The sequence below is a fragment of the Micrasema longulum genome, unplaced genomic scaffold, assembly GCF_059751315.1.
Source record: "Micrasema longulum isolate JH-2025_06_02 unplaced genomic scaffold, ASM5975131v1 h1tg000383l, whole genome shotgun sequence".
NCBI lineage: Eukaryota > Metazoa > Arthropoda > Insecta > Trichoptera > Brachycentridae > Micrasema > Micrasema longulum.
Genome location: NW_028277584.1, coordinates 1,093,920 through 1,109,259, shown reverse-complemented (window position 1 = coordinate 1,109,259; position 15,340 = coordinate 1,093,920). Strand labels below are relative to the sequence as shown.

The 15,340-nt window shown below is 34.2% G+C and overlaps 1 protein-coding gene across 1 annotated transcript; it reads right to left on the bottom strand.

Annotated features, from left to right (window-relative positions):
- Positions 1-3,113: 3,113 nt before the first annotated feature.
- Positions 3,114-12,208, bottom strand: LOC148282018 (cytoplasmic dynein 2 heavy chain 1-like). Its single transcript, XM_088225702.1, has 9 exons — positions 12,204-12,208; positions 11,029-11,248; positions 7,798-8,034; positions 6,219-6,598; positions 6,000-6,141; positions 5,807-5,926; positions 5,052-5,240; positions 4,552-4,775; positions 3,114-3,323 (listed from the first exon to the last, which is right to left on the bottom strand). The coding sequence occupies exons 1-9, from the start codon at positions 12,206-12,208 to the stop codon at positions 3,122-3,124; spliced, it is 1,719 nt and encodes a 572-aa protein (XP_088081828.1). The 3' UTR covers positions 3,114-3,121.
- Positions 12,209-15,340: the final 3,132 nt, after the last annotated feature.

Below are 15,340 nucleotides of genomic sequence, written 5' to 3'. Positions count from 1 at the left end.
AACATGAAACATTTGGAGATCAGGAATATAAGCGCCAACACCAATTTCCGCTCTTCCATAAATAAGATCTCCACAAGCGCCCGTCCAAAACGAACCATTCCAGGAGCCCCAATTGTATTCGTCTATTGGTTCTGTATAGATCAGAGTAAAGTTTAACAACAAAGACAACATTTTTAATAAATTTCCTTCCACTCCCTCGATTATAAGAGAGCCATTCGAGTATCCCTTGGATTCTGTATGCGGAGTTCTCGCTATGGCGGTGACAACAATAGGACAATTATAAAACTGGTATACTTTTGGAGGATAAAGATTATTCTTCTTTTCCATTGTGTCATTATTCCACCTATTTATTTCTACAATATCCGAGTTGCCGCATGAATTAGTATTGTAGGGAAAAAATGTAAAAATATTTGGTTGGTTACAATGTACCACAATGAGGAGATTTATCATTTTTAAAGTCCAACAAAAGTTTAAAATATCTTGCGCCATCTCCTTGGTGGAATTCGTTACACTTGTATCGGTTTTTAAAATGATAATAATTCTACCATACACGGAGAAAGTAGAGTTTTCGATTGAGTAAAGGTGGTCTGATAACGTCATAACGTCAGTTGTAACTATGATATAGTTTTGATAAACAATTTTTGAAACAATGTTTACATTTGCCGCTACGAAAATGGCTGAATATTTGCTAACATATTGAATTAAAAGGTTTATGGATTCAGACATAGTAACATCACTCATATTCACCGCCAATATGATGGGAACATCTTCAGGTCTGACAAAATATTTTCTACTAATTTCAGCAACACAGCGACCGATATTTTGATTATTAACATATTGTTTATTGTAATTTGATATGGATTGCTGAATAAAGACTGAAGAAAGGGCAAACGAAAACATGCAGACAACAATGAATAATTTCATAATTAAACTGCTATTATAGAGCAATTACTTTGAGAACAAAATCGTATTTGTTGGATCACCAAAATTTAAGTGAAATTCATTAGGTACTATGCACAGATTTTACTTTTTTATTACATTCATATCATGAATCTACCTAATTGGATTGCAGAGAATTTCAAGCTTTAAAATTATATCTATAAGTAAGCTTCAAAAATATTTTTTAAAACCAGCCAAGCTTACACATTTTGATTATATTTAAAAATTTAGAAATGGTTAAAAATTCAAAATAAGTTTATGTAATCGAAATTCTTATTGAAAACTCCACTTAAAAAAGTAATTATTAAATTTAATTAAGAAAGAAAAATCATGTAATTCTAGCCAGCAGAGCAGCTCACCATTATATGAAAGAAGATCTCATATTTATTTATACATAATTTTAAATGTTAAATACAGTACAAAAAGATAATTATTGATTGGTTTGGGCTTTCAAAGATGTTCATTATTTTTTTTTAAAAATGATCTAGAACAATGTTCTTCAACCTGTGAGTAGCGAAGCCTACGGGGTTGAGGGGTTTGCGGTTGCAAGCAAGGTAAAAGTAAAATAGGTCATCCACTACAATAAAATTACAATAATTTCAATGAGAAAGTTACTCTTGCTTATTTATTCAACAATTTGTAGAATTTTGGTTGTATTTTTGAGACAAAAATAACCAAGTTATTTTGGAATTGGAGTCGTCTATTTCTCTTTTCAGTGTTTATATCCACCATTGAAGAGAACCTTAGTTCACACAGGTAGGATGTGGTAAATAGTTCTAATAATTTCAAAGCTTCCCTTGCCAGCTCTGAAATTTTAATTGTCTCCGCGTCCAGAAGATTACAATCTAAATCAGAAGCAAGATTTATAAGATTTATAGACCTTGCTGCTGACGGACCGCAGCGATTGCTCCTACTTTGCGTATTAAAAAGGTTGAAAAAACACTAATCTAAAAGAACAAAAATCTTGAAGTTTGTTCATTTTTCCTTTGTATAATAAATTGCTTATATAGAACAAAGTACATTTATAAATAAAATAGGCAAATCAATATTAAAAGAAAAAATACTAATTTATAAAATCCAAAGATTGAAAACATCATAAAATAATATGGTGTCATTAAAATGCACGATGACATTGCAATAAATTGAGCTATGTATTTTAGTATTGTTTTTATTTTATGTATCATATCACACATATCTAATAGTAAATCCATTTTAAATCAAACATGCAATATGGCAATTAAATTTAGAATCAAAACACTTTCTATTTAAAATTTTATGATTCAAAAATAATGGTGCAAGAAATGGACTAATGGATTCCAACAGTGGTCACTCACTACCATGTTGTGAGACAACTGATGAATTTTTCAAATTCAAATTAATTTATTAGACAAAATAACATAAATAAAAAAATAACATCCAGTCTTTATAATGGAATGAAGTATTAGGGTAAGCTTATAATTTACTATGGATCTTTCTTTCACAGCTAGCCTAGTTTCAGCTTTTTCACATCACAAAAATCAGAATGAAAAAAAAAGAAGATTTTATATAAGCAGAATGCTGAAAGCTTCAAAGTGCGTAAAGTGATCACTTGAAATAACCAATGACAGGACATAAGTCCTGTAAATATCTAGACTTTTATATTTCCTCCTGATGATGTTCTCAATTTCGTTTGTAATATTAAATGCTTTGTTATAATTTTAAAAGTATAGTACTATTTTTTTTTAAACCTGTACATGTGAGCTTTCCAAATTACTATGTTAAGGTGAAACGGCACTAGAGCGTCGTTGCGCTGCACAGCATGGCGCGTTGCAGAAATATGAAATATTACTTTTACTGTTTTGGATTAAACAATCCGCACTCTAGCTGCGCTCCACTGCGCAGCACTCTGTAGAAAATGTTGACGCGCAGCGATGCTCTAGTGCAATTTGACCTTTAAGTAGGTTTTCTGGTACAGATATTTATGGTTCCTGTAGAACTTACTATATTTCTATGTTTGTGAAATGATAAGAAAATAATAATAATTTGTCAATATTTATTCTATGCTAGTACATAAAATTAAATATACCTACTTGCATCGACCTGTCAGTGAATTAATTTGATTTTAACTTTTTTTTTATAAAAAAAACATTAATTAAAAGTTAAAAGTGATTAGGAGTCAATTTTTAGGAGTAAAGTTTTTTTTTTACCTCTGTGCATCTTCAAAGGACAGTTTAGAAAGTGTGTTAAGCCGCAGGGCTTGAACTGCGAGAGTCATCTGCTGATCATCACTAGGGAATGTTTTATTGTTCTGGATAAAGTCTCTAATGGCTGTGCCACAACTGCCGATGACAGTTTTAAGTGCTCTCAAACCCCAATCGTAATGGTGCTTTGGGCTCAAAAGAGAACTACAAAAAAATTAATAAAAATTAGAAATGAAAAAAAGTTTTCCTAAAATTAAAGTTTAGTGGTCAGTTTTATTTAAAGAGCAGCCTGCAACATTCTCAATAATTAAAAATGGATACAATAAATAAAACACAACTTTTAGCTATTTTGTGGCCTAGTTATTTGTTGTACAGTAAAACTCCAATTATTGGATCAATGAGTGCTAGATGTTATCCGGATATGCAGAAATCCGGCAAATTAAATAAAGGCAATGTTTTGAAAGAAAATGCATAATTTACTCTAAGATCACTTTTTTACTGCTTATGAAATAATACAGCGAATTGGAATCACATTAAAAACTTACTTAAACATGTCCAGCAAAGTTAATTGCTTTTATGAAGAAACGCATTTACCCTTTTTTATTTGTTACATCACCTTTATTTTTTATTTCCTGATAACGATCCGGATATTTGGCAATCCGGATGACTGGAGTTCGGATAAACGGAGTTCTACTGTATTTAGAGGATACGCGGTCTGACTTTTCTTCATACAATTTTAGCAACATAGCGATGATTTTTTGCACTCAATAAATATCATTTGTTTTTGTTGATAAATTGTCTTTTATAGAATATTCCTAAGGAATACAAACTCTATGCAGATAAGAGAGGGGAGAGGAAGACAGACAGAGGCCAACATGTTGTCTCCACACCTCAGGATCCCCTTAAAGCTTCTGTTTTTTTTTATTACAAAATAAAGTATCTACAAAATTTACAAACAATATACCGAAATAAACAATTTTAAGTCAATTTGTCACTTATGGACTTTTTACTTCTAAACCCTTTCTTACATTTTCAGGAGTCCCACAGGGCTCTAATTTAGGTTCACTTTTATTCTCTATTTTTATAAATGACATTACTAGCGTAGTATCGCATTCACAAGTTCTGTTGTTTGCAGATGATCTAAAATTGTTTCTGGAGATTTCCACCTTGAATGATTGCCGCCGTAACACAGAACATAGTAAAAATATTTAATATATGATTTTAAAAAAAAACAAGAAGATTTACTGATAGAAAAAAAAATACAAAAACATGAGTATAAAATGAAAAAAAATCATTTCATAATGTATACAATATTAAATTACAATAAATATACTTGTAATTGAAATCAACGGCGCGGAAAATGCCCCGTGTAAAACAGCAAATATGATTGTGCAAGATTTGGTATAATAATTATTTTAAAAACTACAGATACCTTGCCATTTGGTAGCATATAACCAGTTTTTCTGCCAGGAGCGCAGAGTGCGTAAAAGAGTGTGTGGCCAGCAGGGCGCGGGCTATGTGCAGAGAGCGGGGGCTCCACATGGCGGCCGGCCGCAGCAGACGGCTCAGGGCCCCGGGCAGCTCCTGCCGCCCCCCGTACCCTGCCCCCGCTGGATTCAGGGTCACAAACACTCCGCACCCAACACTCACAGAGATCTGTTGATTGAAAGGATACAATATTGTTAAATTGAGACATTAGTCCTGGTCGACATCAAACATTGACATGATTCATTTTACTCTATGTTTATTTTGTAACAATAGTAACAAGACATTTATAAATTACACTTCTCCTTTTATTTTAGTACTAAATATATTTTTTTAAATATTGTATCTTTTAGAACCTAACTAAAAACGTGCATGACTTTTTTTTCCTTCTTTTGTTTTGTGACATTAGGTTTTACATTTTATTTGCATTACAGTATTATAATTTACCTCATTTCCATTAAGAGACGCAGTAGGATTATGATCTTTGCTTCCGATTGCGCCCAACAGAGAAGCAAAGTCTTGAGTCACACCGGAGAGAGTATTCTGTTCCAATCTATTGAATTCATCAAAACATCCCCAAGACCCACTTAACGCTAGTCCAGAAAGCAGGCGAGCAAGCGTAGTCTTATCCATCCCCTAAGAAAAGAAGAAACATATTATTTCCATGAGATATCTATTCTTGAGCCAGGGTGTTTTTAAGTTAACGGTTAGTAATTATATGCAAGGTACATACATAGAAATAAAGGTTTTTCTCAGGATCTAAAGTCCACAATAGAAATTTTGAGAGAAAGGGGATGAAAGAAGGATGAATACTATTGGAGTACAATCTCTCAGGTAATTATAGGCCAAAAGTATAGACAATAGGTGTAAAAGCTGATTTTATTGACAAAATAAAATTAAAAGAACTGATATAAAAAATACAGTGTGCGTGTAAATGGATGGAAATTCTGAGGTAAGCGAGGCATGGTAGGATCAAATTCAACAAATTCTAGAGAGAGGGCATGTAAAAACTAAATAATTGGTGTGCATGGATTAGAAGATTCGTGAATGGAAAAAAATCAAAGAATATTATATAAAGATAAAGTAAAATTATGATCTTTCGTCACTTTCTACTACAACTACAAAAATATGGCGTAGTGGTTAGTTAGTTGGAAATAAAAGATCAAATGATGTGGCAAAACAAAAATGTTTGTAACATCTACCTCATCACAGTTGAAAACTAGAACTAGTCTCCCTAAGAGACCTCCCAAAGCTTTGACCGATTCTGTTTTGCCCGTTCCAGCGGGGCCAAAAGGATTTCCAGCTTGGCCGAGGTGAAGAGCCTGAAACAATTTCAAAAATTAAAATATGAAAGAGATTTCTTTTAGTAACAATAAGAAAAAAAAAATTAGTTACCTGAGTTAAAATCAAGAAACATTGGTCTGTTAACTGAGTGCGAACAAGTGTTCCTGTATTTGCACCGAGATATTCGTAGGTGTAAGGTAATTTAGCCAAACCCATGCACGCAAAAATTTCAGTTTTATTTTCAACATAAAATCTGTAAATATAAAAATATTAGCTAACGATTTAAACTAGCCGTAAGATTAGAGCATGCTGATAATGTACACTACTTACCGTAGTTGTTTCTGCCATATCCAATGGTCCAAAGATGAAACCGAATTCTCAATAAGCTCCATTAAGATATCCAAATGATTGTTACATTGAAGTATCAAAGCTTGGAGTTTGCTTCTTTCCGAATACTCATCTTCTTCGAGAAAGTCAGTTTTAATATAACTTTCCAGTTCTTTCTGTACATTGTCTCGGAGTACATGAAGGCCTCTTCCAGTGATTGCTGCTTCTGCACTCCGAGTGAACTGAATGCTCTGAACTAAGCACAATACCTGGGTCGGGTAAAGCAATGAATCATATTGACCGGAAGCGCCGGATTGTAAACATTGTAATACGCATGTACGTAATGAGCTTTTCATTTGTTCCTCTAGACGCTTCAACCAAATCTGAAACGTTTATTTTAAAACAGTAACATAGATAGATAATGAGAGTTCATTCATTCGGATATGAAATTTAATTCAATCAAATATGAGTACAGAAATAATTGTAAATAATATATGAAATACAATTTATTATGAGGGTTTCCTAACCTCCATAGGCTAGGGTTGTAGGTTATAGATATATGTACCTCGTTCTTAGTCAGTAAAAAACAATATTATTATTACGAAAATGAGAACCTACCTAACACATATTTTTTGTGTAATTATTTTTTTCACTACTGTACACTTGAGCCTCTATCATTCTTTTAGCCCATTTTTCCTAATTATAATTGGATACATTAGAGATCTGTATGGGAAATGGTTGGAAGACATCGCTTCATCCATTCGACTTAGTGTGCTAAGCACAAGAGTCGACAGTTTTTTTGTATGTAGCCAAAATTAACAAAAATTCAAATTACTAGAATCAGAGTGAGATACATGGCTGTATGGGATACGAACAAACTTGTAAAATGAAGTCACGACATGCTATGCGCAGGTTTAACTAACCAGCTATTGATTATATTTTTGGGAAGAACAGCATCGTAGCTAGGGTCATGAGCAAGATTTTAATTTTGCACCCCCCAAGACTTATTTTCTAGGAAGAGAAAGAGAAAAGAAGGGTGTGGGTCTGCAAAGTGCGCCCTGGCAGCCGCCCACTCGGCCAGCCCCTAGCTACAACGCTAGGGAAGAATAATAATTATAGAAATAGTGCACACATCAAAATATTTTATTATGCGTGCTCTAATAATAATATCACATAATTTTTCATATTTAACACATTTTTTTTTTTATTTTTTTATTTTTTATTTTTTTTAAATACCTTTATTTGAGCATAAATAAACAATACATTCAGTAGAAAAATGAAACACTTAAGGTTGAACTTGCCAAAAAAGAGTCTAGCTCTTGTGTTTGGCAAGTTTACAAAATAACATAAAAATAAAACATAAGATGCACAGTAGCGAGCGTGTGTGTTTGTGGTGCAGCGCGCGGGCCAGGTGGATGAAATAACTGATTGTTTTATTAGATTTTTTAACGGGGGATAGTTCATGGATAAACATTTCATTTTAAAACAAAGGCGTAATTCAGTTGAGCTTTCAATAAAATAAGCAGAATTTTTATGCACATATTTTTGTTTTTAAAAACATATAAATCATTACTCAAGTTACCTCTACGGGCACATCAATGTCCACAGGGGAGTCCAAAACAAGTTTCTGGTTCTGTCCACTCGTGAGGGCGGTCAGGGAGCCCCCGCCGGGACCGAGCTGCAGGCCCGTAGCCCCTGGGAACAGTTTGCGAAGGTGTGCCTTCAGAGCAGCCTCGCGCCCTCCCCGGACGGCGCCCGCAAGCTCCAGTAGATCGTCGTCACTTAAGAAGTATAGGCGGGGAAATATCGAACGCTTTTCCTGGTAAATCATCATTTACAATTTTTAATTTAAAATATATATACATTTTAAACAAATAAACAAACCAACATGCCGTTTCCCTGGTGTGGTAGGAGGATAAAATGTCATATCACTCTGTCTTTGCATACAGACCTAGCTTTCTCTACATTCATACATCATCTATGCACCTGCCAATTATTCCGACTTTTGACATATCCATCTTCAAGTATTTGTTGAATTTTGCATGCCTAGCTTTCTGTACATTCATACATCATCTATGAATCTGCCAATTATTCCGACTTTCGACATATCCATCTTCAAGTATTTGTTGAATTTTGCATGCCATGTCATTCTCAGTCTTCTGTTTTTTCTGCACCCAACAAGATTTGCATTGTAAATCTTTTTAGCCGTTCTTTCACCGTTCATTCGCAGTACATGAAAAAAAACAACGCGGCAAAGTACTTATTTCAATTTTTTTTAAATTCACATAGTATTTGTAGAATCTCCTGCAAACATCAATCAATTGAAGACATGAATGGATAAACGCCCCATGTGGCAAATATTTTTTTTTTTACTTTTCTACATAAACAAAAAAATTATGCACAGGCCTTTCACATAAAGCCAACTACACCATCAAAAGGTAGGAGAAAATTAATTTAAAAAGTGAATGTAGGTATTATTTTACTGACAATTGTACTTGTGTTCAAAACTAACTCCAGATATCTCAATCCACTCATGTCTTCAATTGTACTTGTACAATTCAAATTTACAATTTAAAATCAGAAAACATATTGACAAGCTGTTTTATCTTCTAAATATTCGATAATTTTTTAACAAAACTTTTAATATAAACTGACAATTGTAACTTGTGTTCAAAACTAACTCCAGATATCTCAATCCACTCATGTCTTCAATTGTACTTGTACAATTCAAATTTACAATTTAAAATCAGAAAACATATTGACAAGCTGTTTTATCTTCTAAATATTCGATAATTCTTTAACAAAACTTTTAAATTTGGTTATTGACAAAGCTTGAATATTATTCAGTTCTTTGTAATAGAAGCGTATACAGTATACAGTTTGCTTAGAAAAAATTACTCATTTTTTGAAGTTTAGTAGTGAGCACAACTAGTTTTTCGTTATTTCTAGTGTTAATACAAAAGAAATCTCTGTTCATTAATAACACTACATTTTCATAAATATATTGACATGTGACCGTCAATATGTTGATTTCTTTAAACTTATCTCTAAGTGACTCTAGGATTCATAATATACTATATATTGCCCGAACAGCCTTCTTATGCACTGCAAAAACAGAATTTACATCTGCTGCATTTTCTCACAGATGTATATTAAAATCTTTGAGGGTTTTAAAACCCTTATCCTGGTCTGCGATTGCAAACAATATCTTCATCGGTACAAATTGAGATGGCATAAAGTAAAATCGATATTTATGTACGTAAATGTGTATATTTTTATGAAAATTTAAAGTATCTTCGTCTGCAACCTGTAATTAAACATGTTTAGAAAAAAAATTATACATATTCTATTTTTCATATAAAAAAGTTAAGTTAACGTCTTATTGCAATACGGGCCCTGGGCTTTAACTCTCTCAGTATTTATTTTAGAGATGAATAAATTCTTACATACGAATATAAAACCAAGACGAATTAAGAAAAAATCTTAATTTGGATTTTTTTCGTGTAACTTGCAGCAATCTAATCTGGAACGCCAGTTTCACGGTTGACTATCTAACCAAGTGCGCTACAGCTACAGCTACACGCTTTTTAAAAATAAAAGTAGCAATAACAGTTACCGTTTCACAAATTAAGCTGTTTCATGAAGACGTTTAAAAAATACCAGTTTCGTGTATTTTGTGGAATAAGTATTATATGTACATTAATATTAGTTTAACATTTATAATAAGTTACCCACGATAAATTACCAATATTGTGTATACAAGAAATTGTCAGAGCAAACATGAGAATATGTGTTAGTTAAATTGGGCGGGCTTTTTTACTTACACTTATACTGAAATTGAGCCACATAGTAAACTTGGCATTCTTTTTATATTACTTCATCAATGTGTTATCATATAAAATACAATACCCATTTTAAAATATGATATTCATTATTCGAGGCATATGTGTTTATGAGGTCCTAATTATGAATTATTATCATAATGGATAGAACGGCAGGGTCGGCATTTTAAAGAAATTGTGAGCTGATTAAGTGCCTCATTACTGTATGTTAATTCTGATAATATTGTATGGAATCAAGATGGATAGGTCAAAAACTAAAAAACAGCGCCCAGCAACTTTTCTTAGAAATGCGGTTGTTTTCAAATGGTGTAGGCTCACAGTTATTTAAAACAGTGAAGTTTTCCGTTTTTTTTTCAATGTATTAAAGGTTGCAACTGGTTATGACACTGTTTCAGTTTAATTAGCGACTCCGTTGTGGAAACACCTTCAGTTTTTGGTGTTCTTTTATAACGGTAACGACTTGGTGCTGTTTAAAATTTCGGGACTGTGCGGGTGTGGGTGATGTGGAAACGGGCTGGGGAGATTTCATGGCATAATATGCGAATGTACATCTTCCTTGGGAGATTATAATACGAGTAGATAGGTATTATGGATAAATATTTGAAGTTAGGGCAAGGCGCGGTACGGAGTGAGTCGAAATGTTTTTTTTTATTTGCTTCTGAGCTTGGTGATTTAGTTTTCGTTTTTTTTAAACGCTTGAATTTATTTATGTGAAACTGTTTTAGGTGTTTTGGAAGGGCAACTGTTTTAAAACAGCAGTTACATTTTTTTACCACCTCTAGTACCAATGCAGTAACCTATGCGCCATTTGGTGCGGAAAGGGAATGATGATAAAATAATGAGACTTCTAGTAAATACTGAGAGTCAGGACGGCCGCCTTGTTAAGTCCACCGCATCACGACATATCATAGGAAATTTTAGTTGAAGTCTATCGAACTAAGTTCTAGGTAGTACTAGGGTGTTTGACTAACGGCTATATATTGCTGCAGGGCCGCCTGGCAGCGCCGCAGCTGGGGGCCGAGGCCCGACAGCAGGGGGCCCAGCGCGGGCAGGCGCGCCAGCAGCGCCGCGGGGCGTGCGTCCGCCGCCAGCGCGCGCGCCGCCTGCCGCCAGTCGCGGTCCAGGCGCGGGAAGGCTGCGCCCTCGCCCCCGCCGCCGCCGCCCGACAGTATCGGCTCCAGGTACACCCATCTAGTTTATGGACATTTCAAAATAAATAGCGGCGACGGAAATTTGAAATCAAGGGACAAATTGTACGTAAATAACATAATGTCATCCTAACTTGTAAAACTCGTAAGTCCACAAATGGTCAAAAATGATATTTTAGAATTTAAGTTTGATATTTACGAGTTTTACAAGTTAAGCCGACAATAAGGGAAACATACAGGTTATTACAAAAAGATGTAAAATATGATCTACAGGGTGTTCTTTAAACCCTGTCACATCCGAAACCACGATGATCAGTATAGGCAAGAAGACATATTAGCATATTTAAAAAAATATTAAGAGCGGAGAAAATTTTTAAAAACAAAATTACAAAAAAAAAAAATGGTTGCTTACTTCTGCAGGGGAGGCGCAAGGGGGGCACGGCCGTGCGGTTGAAGGCTAAAGCTCGGGTTTCCTAGGACAGCGGTGCCCGTATTTTAACGGCCGTAGTGAACATTAATGCGGTTGACAGCCGTCGTAACGGTGACTAGAGAGTGGTTTCCTATTAAAATGGTGTTGATAACACCGTTAAAAAATAAAACCACTCTCTAGTCACCACTACGACGGCTGTCCACCGCATCACCGTTCACTACGGCCGTTAAGATACGAGCACCGCTGTCCTAGGAAACCCTAGCTTTAGAGTATATCCATCTAAGGTTGACGGTGTATCAGACTCCCCCCTCCTCGTTTCACCTCACCAGAAGAAAGCAACCAATTTTTTTACCTTTATTTAATTTTTTAAGATTTTAGTCGTTCTAAATTTTTTTTTTAATGTGCCAATATGTTTTCTTGCTCATACTGATCATCGTGGTTTCGGATGTGACGGGGTTTAAAGAACAACCTGTATAAGTACTGAAATTAAAGTCAATATTTAAATATCAATTTCTGAAAATGTATTTTAGTTTATCCTTTCCCTTTCTTCTTTCCTTTCCACTTTTACCCCATCATCTCCTCATAGTATAGTGTATTTTTTTTACTTTAGATATTTTCTATTTCCTAAACAAAAGTATCTTTATTTAGTTTTATGGAAAAAATAAAATTAAAACGATTGTATTATACTTACAATATGTTCATATTTGCCATTTATTTTTCATATCAAATAGTTTGGGTAGGCAGGAAGAAATTCGCCTAAGGTAATATCGGGTCTAAAAAAAGTTGCCTTAAGGCTTAAGTCTGAAAGGGTATGTTTATATGTGCGCCTGTATATATATGCGGCTGTATATATAAAATATATAAACATTATGTTGCAAATAAAAATGAATACGTTGTGAAATAAAAAATATAAAAAAAAAATATATTGTCAACAATATTTTGAATGCGTCCGAAAGTTTGAGGACATGTATTGGACATCAATATGTTTATTTTTTGGGTGATAACGTGTGTGTTGGATTTGTTGACGTTTCGGCTACCATTGCAGAAGCTATATTCAGGGTAAACGGTGTGTTTTGTAAAAAGGAGTAAGTGTTTAAGTACTAGTAATTTGTACCAAATGTTACTGACAGGATAGCCAAAGTGCTGAAGAAACATAATATTGAAACACTGTTTGGGATTGTAGGAAAAATAAAAAACTATTTATTAAACCCAAAAGATAAGAATCCCCTGGAAATGGAAGCTGTTTATAAACTAAGTTGCCAAGGATGTGATAAAGTGTACATAGAACAAACAGGGCGGGCGCACAGCAAAGAAAAGGATTGACGAACACAAAAGAGCGTGTAAACTTGGGCATCCTGACAAATCCGCAATAGCTCAACACTTTATAGACATTGGACATATGTATTTCCGCTTTCGAACCAAAAATTTTACATACACCCAGTAATTACAGTGCACAAATAATAAAAGAGGCAATTGAAATACACAAATACCCGAATAACATAAACAAAGACGACGGGCTTAAATTAAACTCAACATGGTTCCCAGCACTACATACTACAAAAACGAATAGAAATGTGTCTACTGCCGACTGCGACACGGTACAAATTACTAGTACTTAAAAACTTACTTTTTTCTACAAAACACACAGTTTACCCTGAAGATGGCTCCTGCAATGGTAGCCAAGCGTCGGAACAAATCCAACACACACGGTATCACTCCAAAAAGAAACATATTGATAACAGTGACCGATAAAACCTTCGCACTTATGTATTGGACTATTTGTCTGTGGATAAAGAATAAAGTTCTATGTACATAGAACCAGAATCTTGGACGTGTGTTTTTGACTCGATGGCTACTCTCAGGTAAGAATCCTGAAGAAGGAAATCGAGTGGAGATACATTTAATTAGTCAACTTATCCACCCTTAAAACTTTACTTTTCATCATATCTTTCCACTTTCTTCCTGGATCCCCTTCCAGACGCCTTGCCTGAACCCGTGGCCTATGCATCATAAAAAAGTATAGTAATAAACCGTTATATATGTACAAGCACTATCTGCCGCTAGCAAAGGGCTTCCCAAAATATGTAAAAACATCAAACACCAATCTTTTTTTTATTGTTAGGAAGAATTACTTAAAGCAGTGTTCAGCAACTCATTAGTCAAAAGAGCCAAAAATCAGCATTACGACAATTCAAATTTCTTTTGAGAGCCAAATTCCTTTTCGTTTAGCTACTGTTTCATGTTCAAAGCCAACGAACCTTATTTATTATGCAGTGAAGATTCCCGTATTTACTTTCTGTTATTGAGTAAACATTCTTTAAATTAGATATGGAAAGGAGATTTAACGAAAATTGTGTTGACAATATAGATTAACAAATCCATAACATTAGAAATTTTTCACCTCTTGATGAATGATGCAATGTTAAACAAGTGCCCGGTGATCAATATTTTATTGACTTTTTTGTGACTTTCAGACCAGCCCCTACCGAAAACGATTAGGGCAGGTCTGAAGGTCATAAAAAAGTCAATAAGATATTGTTTTAAGTTGAATAATACAACCAGAACTATCTTCTTTTTTTAAAAAAAAAGAGAATACAATTCTATAAAAAAAGGTTTCAACTAAAGTATTTCAATATATTTTATTTTACGTAGAAATAAAGGAAAATGTCTCAAAAATTTATGTGATTTATAATGCTTGTATTTCTTTTCAAAATCAAAAAATAAAAATTTGGCTTAGGCCACTTTCACGTTCAATTTTTTATCGTTAATTATTATAACAAATTTCAGTTAAATACTTAGTCTTTATTGAGATCCCAAATACCTAAGTTTAGTCTAAATTTGAAATGGCGTAATCTGCCGGTCTAAAAGTAATTATATTTTAGTTACATAAAACTTTTAAGAATATTCTCTGACAGAAATACCTCTTAAAAACATTGTTTTTATCTTATTATTTTTGAATTTTATTATTATTACGCGATTTAAAAAAATAAAACATTAGTTTTAAAATGGCAAAATCGTATGATTTCCTAATTTTGCGTTCGTTTTACCAGACTACAGCCTTAAAGCTGATATGCTTAAATCTATTTAAACGAAAGTTAGTTGTTGGCGCACTTGAACTTTTCCGAAAACAAATCTAGTCCATTTTTAAACCCATTGAGACTACACATTGAGATCAGCTCTTGTGGCAGCTTATTTCAACCATCAACAACCCTATTGCTCTGGAAATGCTTCCGTGAATTTAGATTGAATCTCGTTTTCTCCAGCCTGAGACTGTGGCCTCGAAGACGAGCATCTTGTTTAAGCTTAAACATGGGATCCAAATTAGGGCAGCGATAGTGACTGTTGAGCATCTTGTATGTCTCCATCAGGTCAACCCTTTCTCGCCGTTCCTGCAGCGTTGCGAGACCGAGAGTTTCCAGTCTCTCCACATATGGAAGCCGTTTAAGGGTCGGCGACAACTTTGTAGCTCGTCTTTGGACTTTTTCCAACAATATTATATTTAAATTGAAATAATTTCATCAAGTTTGATATTATGCTTGTCCATGCATTCGATTACAGTATTTGCAATATCCTCAGTTATTCAAAAGAATAAATAAATTGAACAAAAAGTGTAACTTGCGGTGTGTGAGTCGCACTCGAGTGGCTAGAGCCGCATGCGGCTCGCGATCCGCGGTTTGCCGACCACTGACTTACAGCAACAAGTTT

Coding starts and splice junctions, on each gene's coding strand:
- LOC148282018 (XM_088225702.1), bottom strand. Junction 6,142..6,218: donor ATATGGCAGAAACAACTACG/GTAAGTAGTGTA, acceptor TTATATTTACAG/ATTTTATGTTGAAAATAAAA. Junction 4,776..5,051: donor CGTCTCTTAATGGAAATGAG/GTAAATTATAAT, acceptor TTCAATCAACAG/ATCTCTGTGAGTGTTGGGTG.